Genomic DNA, 18,330 nt, shown 5'->3' with positions numbered 1-18,330 from the left:
AGCGAAAATTTGGCAAAGATTTTTGTAAATCTAAATTTTAGTTGTTAAACTTTAAAATTTTAGGTGTCCTAAACGTTTTTGATGGTGCTGAATCCATTTCCAACATCAAAAACACGATTCAAACACTGCCTCTACAAAATTTTTTGAAATTTTTTTGCCGGGATTCAATCTAATTTTAGCTATCTAAACAATTCCTCTGCCTCGTTAGAAGAATCTATTAATTTTTATTATTTAAAATAATTTTTTACATAAATAAATAAATTTAGGAATTAATTTTTTAAATAAATAAATAAATTGAGGAATTTGGATGTTTTTTTGGGTTGAATATCACTATAATGTGATTTCCCCAATCCTCAACTTACAAAATAAATAGATAAATTTAAAATAAATAAAAAAATATTATAAAATTATATTTTTAATTACAATTTTAATTAATTTTTCTATATTTTGATTATATTAAATAATTCTTACCAAATTTAAAAATAATTTCATTATTTCAAATTATACATTTAAAAAACATAATGAAAAACAAACCGTTAAACATTTAATTTATATTTTTCCCTTTACTGTTCTATATCTGAATAATCACGTTTTACTGTTCTATATCTGAATAATCACGTTTTTTAATTCATATTTTAAAAATTTTATAATTTAAAATATCTGAATAATCACGTTTTTTAATTCATATTTTAAAAATTTTATAATTTAAAATAAACCAAAATTATCAAGAAAAATTAACACGGACTCTTCCTCTCATTATTTTAATAAGTTCAAGATAAACCAAAACTTTAAAATAATTTTTTACAATTTTTTTTATTTGGGAAAAAATAACACCAAAATGTTGCTGAGTGACCTTTTCCATCCTCAAATATTTATTTTTGGAAATTTTAATTTTTATAATTTTAAAATAAATAAAGTTATAAATAATTTTTTATAATTAAATTTTTTGATAATTTAAAAAGCGTTGCAAAATTCTCCATATCAAATAATTGGATCACAAAACCCTAAAATCTATAAATATAATTTCTACAGATTTTTATTTAAAATTTCAATAAATTTAACACCGACTCTTCCTCCTTGTTATTTCCGGTTCATAATAGGCATCGAGAGCGCGGACCATTTAGTGAATTCGAACGCTCCAACGGCAGAAAGAGCAAGTAATGGTGTGCTTTTTTTTTGGGAGCGCAGGGCAAATTAAGTAGTTTCAAGACCGAGATCGGCCCCATTTGAATGTCAATTTCCGTGGCCTCAGCTTGATGTAGAAAATGGGGTGGGGCAGTGGTTTTAATCGTAACGATGATGGCCAGACCAAATACGATGACATCACGATATTGGTCTTCATATGTGTTCTTCTGGTTTTACTCCTCTTTCTGCTGCGCGCTTATGCTAGATGGATTTCGGTACAGTCCAGAATTAGCAGAGAGGGGCGATGGAGATCACCTTCAGGGAGTAGTGAGTTTTCTTTTACAGTAGAAGAACCAGAGAGGCTGCTGAACGTGGCGCTGGATCCTGCAATATTCGAGACTCTACCTATGTTTTTGTATAGTTCACAGAATTTCACAGATCGAGTGGAGTGTGCAGTTTGTCTGTGCGAGTTCGAGGAGAATGAGAAAGGCCGGCTTCTGCCCAATTGCAAGCATCGTTTTCATGTAGAGTGTATTGACATGTGGTTTTTTTCGCATTCCACTTGTCCCCTTTGCAGATCCAGCGTTCAGCCCGACGAACCAGTTTTGGAATCTGATAGATTAGGGCATCAATTTCCGTCTACAATCCCGGGACCGTTTGGCGTTCAGCCAAACCAACCAATTTTGGAATCTGCTAGATTAGGGCATTTACCGGCTACAATCAGGGGACCAATTGCTTCGGGAAGCCATAACAATATGAATTCGCTGTAAGGGCGAACTGCAGACTCCGAAGAAGAATTTAATGTGCAGAGCCGAACAAATATATTATGTTGATGTAGGTAGACAGTGTAGACATCAGATAAATGTTTAGTTGAGAGGATGTAGTTTAACAGTTTGGTCGGAGGTTTCGTCTCTACATGTTTCTTGATCTAATTCTGAACCAGAATATCTATATGTTTCTTAATCTAGTTCCGAACAAAATTATGTACACCGGAGAACCCAAAGCAATATATAAATGATTTATTCAAAGTTTTTTGCATCGTGCACTGAAAAAAACGTTATTTTTGTTAATATAAAAAATTTGTTTTCATCAACGAAATTCATTTTGGATTTCTCTGGGGTAATGTTTGGTTTTTCATGAAAAATAGATATCTTCCTTTCAGAAATTGGCTGGTCGGTGTATTTGAACGTAGCATCGATTTGATATTTCTTTTATTGTTTTATATTTCTATAATTTAATGGTATATTTTCTGTATTTCGTGGCCACCTTGAATGATGGGTTAAACGGTTATTACAATTAGCTGTTAAAAAACTTATTACGATTTTCTAGTTTACCATATATTTAAAAAAAAATTGTGTTTTTATATTGTTTTGAAGGGACTAAATAAATTATATATATATAGAAGGTGGTTTTTATTTATATAAATATTTTTTTGTGTTTTTATGTTGTTTTGAAGGGACTAAATAAATTATATATATAAGGTGGTTTTTATTTATATATATATAAGGTACTTTTTTTTTAAATTGGTTAGGTTAAGCATTATTTACTTTTTTCATCTCAGTTTTGAAATCTGTGTCTTTATACACCATAATATTTGTTTGGCCATATACACCCTAACATTTGTCTGATGCTAAAAAATTGTCTACTCTTCTCATCTTGGATTCCTAAAAAAAATAAAAACTAAAATAATATATAGCAGAAAACTGAATCAAATAATCATCCAACAATAAACCTGGAAAAACAAAAACACCAACTTAAACCAGAATTTGCCAATCCCTTCTCCGTTGATTCCAAGCCTTCTTCTTCCACTCTAAACACCGGTCGATAAACCGCGTCCACATTCCAAGCCGCCTTCTTCGACTTCAAATATCCGCCGATAAACCGCATCCGCAATTCCCTTCAATTTGTTTGTCCGCTCCAATCCAGTGCCATCAAAATAACACAACAGAACTGACAGAAATAACACAACAGAACTGCCAGAAATCAATTTAAACGATCTTCCTTGTGAACAATTTAATATCTAGGTTAACACTTGACACATTTACTTAACTTATTCTGAGCCATCATCACAAGTGGAGGCATCGGAGAGAAAGGCGCAGTCAGTAGGGACAACAGTTCCTTAGGTTGAATAGATTATAAAATGTATATTATATAAAATAATTTCATTTAATACATGAACATAAATCTACTGCAAAGGTAATGAAAAATGAATACTCTCCCAAACATTTTCGTAAGTACCGTATCAAATAATTTCATCGAATCTTACAAAAAAAACTGTAAAAAAATATAAATTGAAAATAAGTTCTCGATTCCACGATTCCATCACTACCAGTTTGTGATATGTATGTCGTGAAAGAACATGAGCTTGAACCTACACTAGTTCGTCCCGGAGCGAATTGTAAAAGCATAGCGCTCTCATTCTATTTAAAATGTTAAAATGGTTATCCAAACGGTAATAGAACTTTCTGGATTTTCTTTTGCTTGTGTCGGACTCAAATGATAAAACTTTTCTAAAACGGCAATAGGCTTTTATGATTTTCTTTTAATTTTAATTTTGTTCGATAAAAAAGTACGGGATCTTTTTAAAACCGATATATATATATATATAATGCAAAAGTAATCTTACATTTTAGTTGGCCTTTTCTGATTTTCTTTTACTTTTAATTTTATTCGATTATATGCAAAAGTAATCTTAGATTGTAGTTGGCCTTTTCTGATTTTTTTTTACTTTTAATTTCATTCCATTATATATATATCTATATATATATATATGGGGTTATATATTTATATATATATTCTTTTTAATGTTTTTTTTTTAATTTTAATTTTGTTCAATAAAATCATATGGATTTTTTTAAATGGTTATATATATATAACTGGAATCTTAGATTTTAGTTGGTTTAGAGAATTTAATTTAATTTCTAATAATTATAGATGGATAATAGAGGTTTAATCTCCATTAAATATTTTAGAATACTCTTGGTAATAATTTTAAATCAAAAGTTGAACTTTATCTCAAAAGTAGTTGTTTAATTGATTAAGTAAAAAATAATAATAAAAGCAAGTGTAATATGAAATGAATTATGGTTTTTGGGTCTGTAGCATTGATAAACCATAATATTATATATGCTATTATACTAGCAATTGCCCTTAAAGGTGCACAGATACACCAAAGGAATAGAACATGCCTATGATGTTATTGCAAAGATGTTGCAACAAAGGAAAGATAACAATCTAAAAGGTGCAAGATGGAGGGGAGGAAATGTGTTCAGGCTTGCAACAATCTCACACTTGTGCTGATGTCTCTAGATTGTGCGTGTGTCTGTCTGATAGATGTTGCTGAACCACTTGGCTAAATCATTTTTTTGCAATCATACCACTATGTCAAAATCTTATCTTAACGTAATGAGGAGAAACATTACCATAGGTTCTAGTAAGCACTGGAGAACCAAAAAATAATTGCATAGAAGAAATGACTTTGTGTGTGTTGATAATGAGATTAAATTCCTATCATCCACCTAATAATTATTGATAATTAAATTAAAATTCTTAAAACCCATTTCAAAATATATACTTATTTAAATAATTAAATTTTTAAATTAATGAAAATTTTATTAAATTTCTCATCATATAATAAAAATATTTATTTTTAAAAAATATATTAATTTAATTTAATAATTAATATATATTTAATTTACTTTTAAATTTAAATTAAAACTTTTAAAAGCAACCAAGACTCTAAAACCATTATTTTATAATATATCAAAAATTCAAATACCAATAAAACTCTACTTCTCACTAAAATTTTGACATTGCCATTTGAACAAAAACAATTGCCTGCGTCTAAACTCATTGAGTGTTAAAAGATATTTTCTAATTGATCAATCCCTATAGAAGAGGGTAAAAGCCACCTCTCCTTTAAACTCATTGAGTGTTAAAAGATATTTTCTAATTGATCAATCCCTATAGAAGAGGGTAAAAGCCACCTCTCCTTTAGTAAAGGCGCATTCATTGCCAGCAAGACAACATCTAAGCCTTCCCTTACCCACGATTCTCTCTCATGATATTCCACGTCAACATTCCATATTCCTTCACTTCTTCAAACTGCACGCCTTCACTTCTCTACACTATTCATTCCGTTGTTACGTAAAAGTGTACGCCCAAATACTATTCATGAGTTGCCACCTTTTGATAGCTGAAAATTTTTCCAACACTTTAAGTTACAAAGGTTATCATTATTTAAATTATTAAATGTTTCGGGATTCACTAAAACAAAATCTGTTCTTCACTTGTACTATCTTTCACCATGCGTTTTCCACCGTAAAATCCCAGAAATGTTCTCTTGTGCTATCTATATCAATTACAAGATCATGATTTGTTGCAATGTCTATAACTATAGGAACAACTTCCTTTAACACAAAGTTTTCAAACGTGTCCCATGTTGCTCCCTCAAAATCTGGAATTAGTCAGTTCCCATATACTGCACATTATAGCTCAAGAAAATTCTTCATCACTAAACCAGCCTCGCAGGCATAGGTATTATATATATATATATATATATATATACAAACCATATATAAATTTTGTAATTCATTTGGAATCAGATTTTGGCACACTCGATATCTTTCACTCTTAATAAAATAAAAACGTGTCCAATCTCTGGACGCATTTTACGAAGGCGAATGGTTTGTCACAAAGTCTAGGTGTCAAAAGAGTCATTACCACATGCAATATACTTTATTGGGCATCTTGTAACTAGTCAAAAGAATTTATCTTTAAGATAAAAAGTGTCAAAGTACCCCTCTAAGATCAAGTTATCCTGACTATGAGAATTTGGCCCTGTTTATGTCTATTCGAGCTCCAAGAAGGTGTATATATAGAGAGCATTTGACCTCATTTGAAGAAGATTATGAATTAATCTCATTGAAGCACAAAAGGAAGATGAAAAAAGTGAAGAGAAAGGATCTAAGGAAGAAAAATCGAAGTTTAGAAGCCCATTTCTATCTCTATTCTCTCACGTGTGCAAATTGTAGGTAGTGTTTTTGTAGTCATAAAATCATATTGAAGTTTTCCTTCTAGAAGTCAAAAAATGTTGTTAAAAGATCAAGTTCTAAGGCCGAGTATCTAAGGAACGAATATCAAACTAAGAGAAGAAGAGAGGAGGCCCAAATTAGCCTGCTTATGCCACACATGTGAATTTGTAACTGTTGCAGAAGGGCCAAAAAGTTTTAGAACTGAAGAAAAAACCAAAATTCTAAAATAGAGGCTAAAATTTGAAATTTGATGTTGTTTGACTAGTGTTGACTTTGTGGAAGAAAATATCATGTAAAGGAGGTTGACTTGGTTTTGGAGCGGTCTCAGTCTTGGGTCTAAAGGGACTTGGAATTTATCATATGAAGTTTCCATTAGAAGAGAATAATTTCTTATGGACTTTCCTCTCTAGGAGAGGTTTTGGCCTTTGCTTGCAGCCTACGTCTTGTCTTCATTTATTCTATTTATGTTTGTGCTTTTGGTAGTTGTTTGATGATAAGAAAACTATAATAATCAAGAGAATAATAAGCTAATTATAAACACTACAATTTGAAGTAAGGAACATTGCAAACAATTATCAAAGTAAAGAAAAGTTAACACTAACTGAGCTGCCCTAGATTTTTCAACATGGTATCAGAGCTACGGTGACAAAGAAAGGTAGCTTTAATATCATTAAATTGAAAATGATACAAAATTGCTAAGCGTAAGAAGGAATAGCATCAAATAATCTAATCATCACATCACAAGACCTTATCATATTAAGAGAACTTTTTGAAAAAGGCAATAGACCTTAAAGACCCTACGTCCATCTCATCATCTAAAACAAGGAAAGGAACTACACACTTGAAGCATCTTGGAAAGCCTCCCACATTCTACATCAACATCAACATCAAAAGGAGAAATAAGACGTGATCTTTGAAGAAAGGATCACACCTTAAGCATCTTGAAACAGAAGCATTGTCATTTTCAATAAGGAATATCATCCCTCCCTTATTCGAAATATCATACTCTAGTGGAAGAACATCATATTCCAGAGGAACATAGGATTCAAGTCATTATAGGGACCTAACATCATCATCAAGGAGGCATCTTCATTTTTCAAGTAAGTACTTTATATCCATTTCTCATTCAAATCAAATAACTACTTTCATCAAGGAGACCAATAAACTTGTTGGGACATCAAACTACCTTGCATGGAAGAAGAGAATATATTTGATTCTCACCTAAAATGAAGTTTTTTATTATGTTATGGGTTCCATCACTAAGCCAACTCAATATCAAGCTCAAGCATTATCAAAATATATGAAAAGAGAAATAAGGGCTCAAATAATCCTCATTAAATCTCTCCAAGATTATTTTATTCCCTTTGTAGCAAAAGTGAAGTCATCAAATGAGATCTATGATAAGTTGGTAGAATTGTACTCTATAAGAATAGCTAGGGAAATAATATCCTTAAGAACTGAATTGTACAAAATGAAATTATCAAAGGCCACCTGTCCTTTAGTAAAAGAGGGTAAAAGCCACCTATCCTTTAGTAAAGTCGCATTCATTGCTAGCGAGACAACATCTAAACCTTCCCTTACCCACGATTCTCTCTCATGATTTTCCACGTCTAACATTCCATATTCGTTCACTTCTTCAAACCGCGCGCCTTCACTTCTCTACACTATTCATTCCTTTGTTACGTAAAAGTGTACGCTCAAATACTATTCATGAGTTGCCACCTTTTGATAGCTGAAATTTTTCCAACACTTTAAGTAACAAAAGTTATCATTATTTAAATTATTAAATGCTTCGGGATTCATTAAAACAAAATCTTTTTTTCACTTGTACTATCTCTCACAATGCTTTTTCCACCATAAAATCCCAGAAATGTTCTCTTGTGCTATCTATATCAATTACAAGATCATGATTTGTTGCAATGTCTACAACTATAGGAACAACTTCTTTGAACACAAAGTTTTCAAACGTGTCCCACATTTCTCCCTCAAAATCTAGAATTAGTCAGCTCCCATATCCTACAAATTATAGTTCAAGAAAACTCTTCATCACTAAACAAGGATCGCAGGCATAGGTATTATATATATACATATATATACACGAACCGTACATAAAATTTGTAATTCATTTTGAATCAGATTTTGGCAGAATGTGAAATCTTTCACTCTTAACAAAATAAAAACGTGTTCAATCTCTGGACGCATTTTACGAAGGTGAACGGTTTGTCACGAAGTCTAGGTGTCAAAAGAATCATTACCATATGCAATAGACTTTATTGGGCATCTTGTAACTAGTCAAAGAGTTTATTTTTCACATAAAAAGTGTCAAAGTACCCCTCTAAAATCAAGTTATCCTGACTATGAAAATTTGGCCCTGTTTATGTCTATTCGAGCTCCAAGAAAGTGTATATATAGAGAGCATTTGACCTCATTTGAAGAATATTATGAATCAATCTCATTGAAGCACAAAAGAAAGATAAGAAAAAAAGTGAAGAGAAAGGATCTAAGGAAGAAAAATCGAAGTTTAGAAGCCGATTTCTATCTCTATTCTCTCACGTGTGCAAATTGCAGGTAGTGTTTTTGTAGTCATAAGATCATATTGAAGTTTTCCTTCTAGAAGTCGAAAAGTGTTGCTAAAAGATCAAGTTCTAAGGTTGAGTATCTAAGGAATGAATATGAAACCAAGAGAAGAAGAGAGGAGGACCAAATTAGCCTGCTTATCCCACACATGTGAATTTGTAACCGTTGCAGAAGGGCCAAAAAGTTGCAGAACTGAAGAAAAAACCAAAATTCTAAAATAGAGGCTAAAATTTGAAATTTGAAGTTGTTTGACTAGTGTTGACTTTGTGGAAGAAAATATCATGTAAAGGAGGTTGACTTGGTTTTGGAGGGGTGTCAGTGTTGGGTCTAAAGGGACTTGGAATTTATCGTATGAAGTTTCCATTAGAAGAGAATAATTTCTTATGGGCTTTCCTCTCTAGGAGAGGTTTTGGCCCTCGCTTGCAGCCTACATCTTGTCTTCATTTATTCTATTTATGTTCATGTTTTTGGTAGTTGTTTGATGATAAGAAAACTATAATAATCAGGATAATAATAAAATAATTATAAACACTACAATTTGAAGTAAGGAACATTACAAACAATTATCAAAGTAAAGAAAAGTTAACACTAATTGAGCTGCCCTAGATTTTTCAACATGGTATCAAAGCTAAGGTGACAAGGAAAGGTAGCTTTAATATCATTAAATTGAAAATGATACAAAATTGTTAAGCGTAAGAAGGAATGTCATCAAATAATCTAATCATCACATCACAAGACCTTATCATCTTAAAATAACTTTTTGAAGAAGGCAATAGACCTTAAAGACCCTACCTCCATCTCATCATCTAAAACAAGGAAAGGAACTACACACTTGAAGCATCTTGGAAAGCCTCCCACATTCTACATCAACATCAACATCAAAAGGAGAAATAAGACGTGATCTTTGAAGAAAAGATCACACCTTAAGCATCTTGAAATAGAAGCATTGTCATTTTCAATAAGGAAGATCATCCCTCCCTTATTCGAAATATCACACTCTAGTGGAAGACATCATATTCCAGAGGAACATAGGATTGATGTCATTATAGGGACCTAACATCATCATCAAGGAGGCATCTTCATTTTTCAAGTAAGTACTTTATATCCATGTCTCATTCAAATCAAATAACTACTTTCATCAAGGAGAGCAATAAACTTGTTGGGACATCAAACTACCTTGCATGGAAGAAGAGAATATAATTGATTCTCACATAAAATGAAGCTTTTTATTATGTTATGGGTTCCATCACTAAGCCAACTCAATATCAAGCTCAAGCATTATCAAAATATATGAAAATAGAAATAAGGGCTCAAATAATCCTCATTAAATCTCTCAAAGATTATTTTATTCCTTTTGTAGCAAAAGTGAAGTCATCAAACGAGATCTATGATAAGTTGGTAGAATTGTACTCTATAAGAATAGCTAGGGAAATAATATCCTTAAGAACTGAATTATACAAAATGAAAGTATCAAAGGAAGAATGGGTATCTTCATATCACTTGAAAGTATCTCAAATTAAATCTCCACTACAAGATCTAGGAGAAACAATGTCAGATCCAAAGATGAACGCTTGCGTACTCAATGAACTACCAAAAGAATGGGGCAACTTGTATCAAGCATCTATGCAAAGATGGAAGCTACACCATTTAGTGATCTATGGGCATTATGTAAGATTGAAGAAACCATATTAAAATAAAAGGATGACGTTGAATCAAATGAGCCAACACAAGCATTTTTAGCTATGTCAAGAAGGAATGAAAAGATTGAAAATTTTAACCCTAGAAAGAAATTCCAAAAGAAATTTGACATGTCCAAGATTTAATGTTGTGAATGTAATGAATATGGACACCACAAGAGGAATTTTCCTAAATTCAAGAAGGGAAACAAGAAAATGAAAGAAAGAGGTGAAGCCCATGTAACCAATTAAGTGGAAGAACCTAAAGACAAGAAAGAAAAGAAGGAAGAAGTGAAATACTTCTACTATTAAAGGTCCTTCATACACAGTTCATTTTCAACTTATAGAAGATAACAATGATGGTAGAAAGAATTATAATTATGATAAGATGCATTGTTGATACAGGTGGATATTGGTGGACACCTACCCATTCCACCTATACCTCCAGTCAGTTTCATCAATTTCCTTGTTTATTGCAGCATTTACTATTTTTAGCAATTTTTTAGGTCCTGAACTTTTGGAGCAGTATTGACCCCTTAAATGGTGTTTCTTTGAGGTCGGTAACAAACCCACAAAAATGTGCAAGGGATTAAAACAAATCTTGTAGTACAAAGAGAGATCTTTCCAACAAGGTATCATACGTGCCAAATAGAGATAATATGACCATGTTACGACCCTGGGTAGTTGGTTGCCCAACTAAACCTGACAAGGCTCACAAACTCTTGGTGTTACATGTCCTAGGGTTAGGGTTTTGGTTGTTTAGAGTTTTGACTTGTTTTTTAGTAATAAATAGGCCTTTGAGCCTCATTGTATCACAATTCGAATGTGTGTAGCTACCACATCTCTTCTCAGAGATAAGTTATTATTGTCACCCGAGCTAGTTTATTTTAATTTTGTTTGTAGGCATATTTCAATATTTTGATATTAATGAAATGAAGTTTTAGTTCTGCTACATCTTTGTATTTATGGTTATATCTATAATTTTTTGTGTTCTTGTTTAATTTCATATCAATTGTGGTAGTATTGAGATGACATCATATTATAAGGATAGGTGAAGTAACAGATTGGATGGTTGAAGCAAGTCATCTAACAAGATTTGAAGATAAGAGCTCATCAAATTTCATCATCATTAAAATGAAGTATTTGCAGAAAAGGATCATCAAGATCCTCCAAAATGATATTTGTTCAAAAGATTCATCACAACTTGAAGAAGTAAATTGATCCGGATTTAAACAAGAATGCAACAAATTACAGAGATAACCATAAACACAGATATGCAGTGGAAATAATACTTCATTTAATTAATGTAAAATATTGAAAACATGCTTACAAATAGTAATGGAAATAAACCAGACAGGGCGATGGTATCTTATCTCTGAGAAGAGATGTGGCAGCTACATGCCTTTGAACTGTCTTACAATGAGGCTCGAAGGTCATTTATTGTTGAGAAACAATGGAAAACCCTAAACATCCAAAAACCTAACCCTAGAAGATGAAACGCCAAACTAAGGGCCTCGTTTGGGTAAATTGGTGCATCAACTTCCCGGGGTCATAACTTTGGTATATGATCTTCGTTTGACATGCACAATATCTCGTTAGAAAGATATATCCGAGAACTACAACTTTGGGAAGATGAACATTGGTCCATGGATCCATGTTGCTCCCAGTTTTCCCAAAAAACATCGTTTAGGGCCTCAAAATAGCTCCAGAAGTTCAAGACCTGAAAAACTGCTAAAAATAGTAGGTTGTGCTACAATTAAGGAAACTGAAAATGTTGAGAGGAACAATGGTGGGGGGTCCAAGTGGACTTGGCAGGTGGCCACCAATGTCCACTTGGATCATTCCTCCCCCCGTAGGAAGCAATGGTCCCCATTGCATTGAGTTCCTCCATGAGATGAGGAAACTTCTGCTGAACTTGGTCCCTAATGAGCCACTTTCCCTGGTGAAGGAGTTGGCCTACTTCGAAAACTCAATATAGTTGGATATTCTGTTGGCAAGTGTTCTTGATCTATGTGTCCATGATCCAATCAGTTGCAGCTTGTTCCATGAAATTTGGATTTAATTCTGTGGGTGTGAGCTATTCTACAATGTGGGATGTGTCTAGTAATGGTGAAAAGTATGGCCGCAGGCGGTCCACATTGAACACTAGGTGTAGGCCAAGGAATGGGGGAATGCTGAGCTCAAATGTATTGTCTCCCACAACCTTAGTAATGGTGTAAGGACCATATCGGAGTGGTCTCAGTTTCCGATAGGCTCCAGTAAGGCGTTCCTTTTCCAAATGCAACCATACTTTGTCGCCCACCTGAAACTTGTGTGACACCCAATGTTGATCATGTCGTTGTTTGTACTTGGCATTTGACTTATCCAGAATGTCATGGACCTACTGCTGAATATGTTAGATTTGCTCAATGAAGTTGGTTGCCTTGTCTGTTTCGAACTGGACATAAGCCGAATCTCTGTGAGTAGCTGCAAGTGGCATGGTCACATCAATGGGGCATAATGGCTGGAATACCAAGCCCACCTGAAAAGGGCTATGGCCAGTTGAGCTGTGAAGAGCTTGGTTGTAGCTGTGCTAAACAGAGGGAAGGATCTCGTCCCATGTGCGTGGATGCTTTGAGTTGTACATGCGCAAAATGTGTACAATCATCCTGTTGACAACCTCTGTCTGACCATCAGTTTGAGGATGGAAGGTTGTGGATTTAGTGAATTTGGTGTCTAGCATTGACCGGAGACTAGACCAAAATGTACTAAGGAACTGACTGTCCCGATCTGAGATGATAGACTGTGGGATCCAAAAGTGCACCCACACTTGTTCCAAGAAGATTTTAGCAGTGGCTTCTGCTGTGATATTCTTCTTGCAGACTTCCATAATGGCCATCTTTGAGAACCTGTCAACAACCACAAAAACACAGTCATTTCAAGGCTTAGTGGAAGGAAGGCCTGACATGTAATCCATGGAGATGGATTCCCAAGGTCAACTAGGGGTAGACAATGGGGTATAGAGGCCTTGCTTCTTCATGGTTGGTTTTGAAATGGCATAGGTAGTACATGATCTGATGTACTTCCCAACATCTTGTCGAAGATTCAACCAATAGAAATAATTTTGCAGTACTTCCACCATTTTCTCGACCCCGAAATTCCAAGCAGCCTGACTGTAGTGTGCTTCCAAATCATCTTGGCACACTCGCTTGAAGGAATGCAAAGGTGACCATGGTGGCATAACAGGGCATCCTGGAGGTGAAAATCTGGAACATGTCGCCCCTCCAAGAGTGTCTGGTATGTGTGGCCGAATTCTGGGTCGATTTTGTATAGAAGTGTCCAGTCAGAAGTCTCGTGCCCACAAGAGTTGAGCACAGTGATTAACGCCATGATCGGTGGTTGACTGAGGCAATCTACACCATTATTGGTGCTGCCCTTCTTATACTTGATATTCAAATGGAATTGTTGCAGGTATGTAGACCACTTCTGATGGTGATCATTCTGCAATTTCCCTTGGGTTTGTATGAACTACAGAGGTCGATGGTCTGTGTGGATGACCGTTTCCTTCCCCAAAATGTAATGCTTCCATTGTCAGAAGGCCTGCACAATGGAATACATCTCTTTGTCATAAGTGGGATACTTCCGGACAGTGTCTGAAAGTGTCTCACTCTGATATGTCACTGGATGCGCGTATTGAGTAAGGACTGCCCCAATAGCATAGTCAGAGGCATATGTCTTGGCCTCCAATGGTTGTTACAAATCTGGTAACGTGAGCACTAGTGCCATGCAGAGGCGATCTTTCAACTCTGTGAATGCCTTCTGTTGAGATTCAGACCAAAAGAGTTTTTTCTTTTGCTCCTCCCTTGGTGACTTGACTCAAGGACCAAGTGATATGAGAAAACTCCAACAAGAACCTGCTATAGAAGTTGGCAAGACCTAGAAAGCTGCGGAGCTCTGTCAAAGTGGTTGGAGATGGCCAATCCCGAGTGACTTGGATCTTGGCTGGATCCACATGCACCCCCCATTCATCAATAATGTATCCTAGATAATGAACCTGGGTCATGCTAAAATTACATTTCTCCAAATTAGCACATAGCTTCTGTTGCTGCGGTGTTTGGAAAACCTGTCGGATGTGGTGGAGGTGCTCTTCCCAACTTTGGCTGAAGATTAGAATGTCATCCAAGTATACCACTACAAATGAGTTGGTGAATGGCCGCAAGATGTCATCCATTAGCCTCATGAAGGTTGTAGGAGCATTCGTCAATCCAAAAGCCATAACCAACCATTCGAAAAGGCCCTCCTTGGCTTTGAAGGCAATCTTCCACACATCAGAGGGTTCGATTGGTACCTGGTGATATCCTGACTTCAGATCGATCTAACTGAATTATTTTGCCCCCTTTAGTTGGTCCAAGAGGTCATCAATCTACGGGATCGGGTACCTATTACAGAAAACGATCTTGTTCAGTGCCCGATAGTCAATACAGAGTATCCAAGTCCCATCCTTCTTCTGTACCAACACGATCGGGCTCCCACAAGGCGATCAACTCAGACGGATGTGACCTTTCTACAACAGCTCATGAATCTGCCTCTTGATTTCATCATTCTCCGGAATGAAGCGCTGATAGATTGGTCCATTGGGTAGTGGTGCACCTGGGGTCAAGTCGATGGAGTGCTTGAATTGATAGTGCAGAGGAACCCCCGCGGGGGAGGTGAAGATGTCCTCGTACTCCTCCATGACCTTGTCCATCTGTAGTTGTCGTGCAGAGGGGCCTTGTCTGGAGGTCATGGACACTGTCTTCTTCTTTCCTTTAGGGCGTATCATTAGGAAAATAAATTTCCCAGTTTTGGAAATGAGCTTGTTGCATTGTTTGCAGTAACCAAAGAGATGGCGGTAGGCAGTGCTACCTCTGGTATCTTGTACAACTTATTTCCAAATGTAGCAATAAGAGCACGGGGCCGTGATTCATACACAACATCTCGCTTCCACAAGTATGGTTGTCCTAATAATACATCACAAACTTCAAGGGGAGCAATGTCACACAATACCTCATCCGTGAAGGGCTTGATGTTGTATGGAAGGCGACACTGCTCGCTCATGCGAAGATCGCATCCTTGGTGAAGCCACCCAATGGTGTATGGTTGTGGATGTGCTATGGTCGGTAGGCCCAACCGCTTCATGACCTCTACCGAAATGAGGTTCTTTTGGCTCCCGCTATCGACTATGAACTGTAGCAGGGAGCCCTTTACCCACATTTGGGAGTGGAAGAGACACTCCTCCTCCTCTGGATCTTTGGGTTCCTCCTTCTGTATCTTCGTGGTGGCAATGATGGCATTGGGCTCTGCATCGATATTCTGCTTCCCTTTTTCATTCCCCTTGTCGGCTTCTGACTCAGAGTCAGAACATGCATCTAATTCTGAAACCTTTAGCTCAGCCACAAGTGACTTCCTGCCCCGACACTCACTTGTGTATTGAGTGGAGCTCTTATGGAACTCACACCATTTTCCCGTGTCCTTTTTTGGGTTCGTGGCGCTGTTCTTTGCTTGCAGCTTTGGCGGGTTGTGTTGGTCTACCCTACCTTGGCTTTGTCCTTTGTTCTATGGTTTAGGGGCACCTTTCCCTTCGCATTCTCAGATCCAAAGTCTTGCTTCTTCTATTTAAACTTTTGCTCGACCTTGACGGCATATCGGTATGTTGTACTGAGCGAGGAGATGTTTAGGAATTCTATTTCTTCCTGGATGTACTTGTGCAGGAAGCCACGGTATTTTAGTATGAAATGCTGCTCCGAATCCTTGATACGCAACTTTGTGTGAAGGGTATGGAAAAGATTGGTAAACTCTGGCACATCTTGGTCCCTTCCCTGCCATAGCGTGGTCCACTTTATGTATTGATCCTCATAGCTTTCGACAGGGTAGTACTGCTCCTTGATGGCATCCTGGAATGAATTCCATGTGGGTGTGGCTGAAAATAGTGAGCCGGTATTTTCATCCTTTTGCTCGCAATAAGTTTCCCACTAGTCCTTGATGTGGGGGGCTGCTTTGAGAAGAGCGAAAATAATCTTTTCCTGACTTGAAAATTCATGAACAGAAAAATAACCCTCTAGTAGATTTAACCTTATATCTACAGCATCTGCGTCTATTTGACCCTCGAATATGGGGATTTCAAAGTTAACTTGTACCTTAAAGGGTGTGGTGTTTCCAGAGTAGCTGCTGGAAGCTGATATGTCACTTCTAGGTAGCCGCTGAAGGATTTGGGCAAAGTTGTCCATCATGGAATTCCTTTGTCACTCGAGGGCTTCTTCGAGCAATATTTTGATAGGATCTCCTGCCCCCTCGTATTTCTTCTCATCTTCCATGGGAGGCTGTCGGGATTTGTGAGGCTAGTCTTGCAAAGGTTTGACCAGTTCAAGCCCTATCCTAACCTTGTTGGGGACATGCAAAGAAAAATAGAGAAAAAGCAAACCACTCTGATACCACTCATCCGGATTTAAACAGGAATGCAAAAAATTATAGAGATAACTATAAACACAGATATGCAGCGGAAATAATACTTCATTTCATTAATGTAAAATACTGAAAATATACTTACAAACAGTAATGGAAATAAACCAGCTAGGGCGATGGTAGCTTATCTCTGAGAAGAGATGTGGCAGCTACATGCCTCTGAACTGTCTTACAATGAGGCTCAAAGGCCTATTTATTGTTGAGAAAAATGGAGAACCTTGAACATCCAAAAACCTAACCCTAGAAGATGAAACGCCAAACTATGGGCCCCATTTGGTTAAAGTGGTACATCAGCTTCCCGTGGTCGTAACTTTGGCATGTGATCTTCGTTTGACGTGCACAATATCTAGTTAGAAAGATCTATCCGAGAACTACAACATTGGGTAGAGCAACATCGGTCCATGGACCCATGTTGCTCCCAGTTTTCCCAAAAAGCGTCGTTTAGGGCCTCAAAACGACTAAGGAAGTTCAGGACCTGAAAAACTGCTAAAAATAGTAAGTTGTGTTACAGTTAAGGAAACTAAAAATGCTAAGAGAGACAATGGTGGGGGTCCAAGTGGACTCTGCAGGTGGCCACCAATGTCCACCTGGAGTAGTGAGTTTTCTTTTACAGTAGAAGAACCAGAGAGGCTCCTGAACGTGGCGCTGGATCCTGCAATATTCGAGACTCTACCTATGTTTTTGTATAGTTCACAGAATTTCACAAATCGAGTGGAGTGTGCAGTTTGTCTCTGCAAGTTCAAGGAGAATGAGAAAGGCCGGATTCTGCCCAATTGCAACCATCGTTTTCATGTAGAGTGTGTTGACATGTGGTTTTTTTTGCATTCCACTTGTCCCCTTTGCAGATGCAGCGTTCAGCCCGACGAACCAGTTTTGGAATCTGTTAGATTAGGGCATCAATTTCCGTCTACAATCCCGAGACCATTTGGCGTTCAGCCAGACCAACAAATTTTGGAATCTGGAGGATGTAGTTCAACAGTTTGGTGGGAGGTTTCATCTCTACATGTTTCTAGATCTAATTCTGAACCAGAATATCTATATGTTCCTTAATCTAATTTCAAACAAAATTATGTACACCTGAGAACCCAAAGAAATTTCTTGAATTGAAAAAACAATAAATAAATCAAATAGATGTTGCCGTTGGTACACCGTATAATCTAAACTGTAATGCAACGGTCTTTATTATTTTATAGGGGAATAAAATGAATAACAAAAAAAATAAAAATCGGCTACGTGGACCTTTTGCCTTTAATAGTAATCGGGTTGCCTTATTTTATTTAAATGATTTATTCAAAGATTCTTGCATCGTGTGATGAAAAAACGCTATTTTTGTTAACATAAAAAATTTGTTTTCATCAACGAAATTCATTTTGGATTTCTCTGGGGTAATGTTTGGTTTTTCATGAAAAATAGATATCTTCCTTTCAGAAATTGGCTGG

General features: G+C 36.1%; 1 protein-coding gene across 1 annotated transcript; it reads left to right on the top strand.

Annotated features, from left to right (window-relative positions):
- Positions 1-1,265: 1,265 nt before the first annotated feature.
- On the top strand, positions 1,266-1,895 carry LOC149161648 (RING-H2 finger protein ATL2-like). The gene has a single exon (XM_089434957.1). It carries the CDS (start codon positions 1,266-1,268, stop codon positions 1,893-1,895), a length of 630 nt encoding a protein of 209 aa, XP_089291083.1.
- The last annotated feature ends 16,435 nt before the right edge of the window (positions 1,896-18,330 follow it).

The sequence above is a fragment of the Pinus tabuliformis genome, chromosome 5_2, assembly GCF_031772625.1.
Source record: "Pinus tabuliformis cultivar Carrire ecotype Pingquan chromosome 5_2, CPIR1, whole genome shotgun sequence".
Classification (NCBI taxonomy): domain Eukaryota; kingdom Viridiplantae; phylum Streptophyta; class Pinopsida; order Pinales; family Pinaceae; genus Pinus; species Pinus tabuliformis.
This window is presented reverse-complemented; position numbering and strand designations above follow the sequence as displayed.

Bases quoted from the DNA above. Each gene is read 5' to 3' on its own strand.
- LOC149161648 (XM_089434957.1), top strand. From the start codon at position 1,266: ATGGGGTGGGGCAGTGGTTTTAATCGTAACGATGATGGCCAGACCAAA.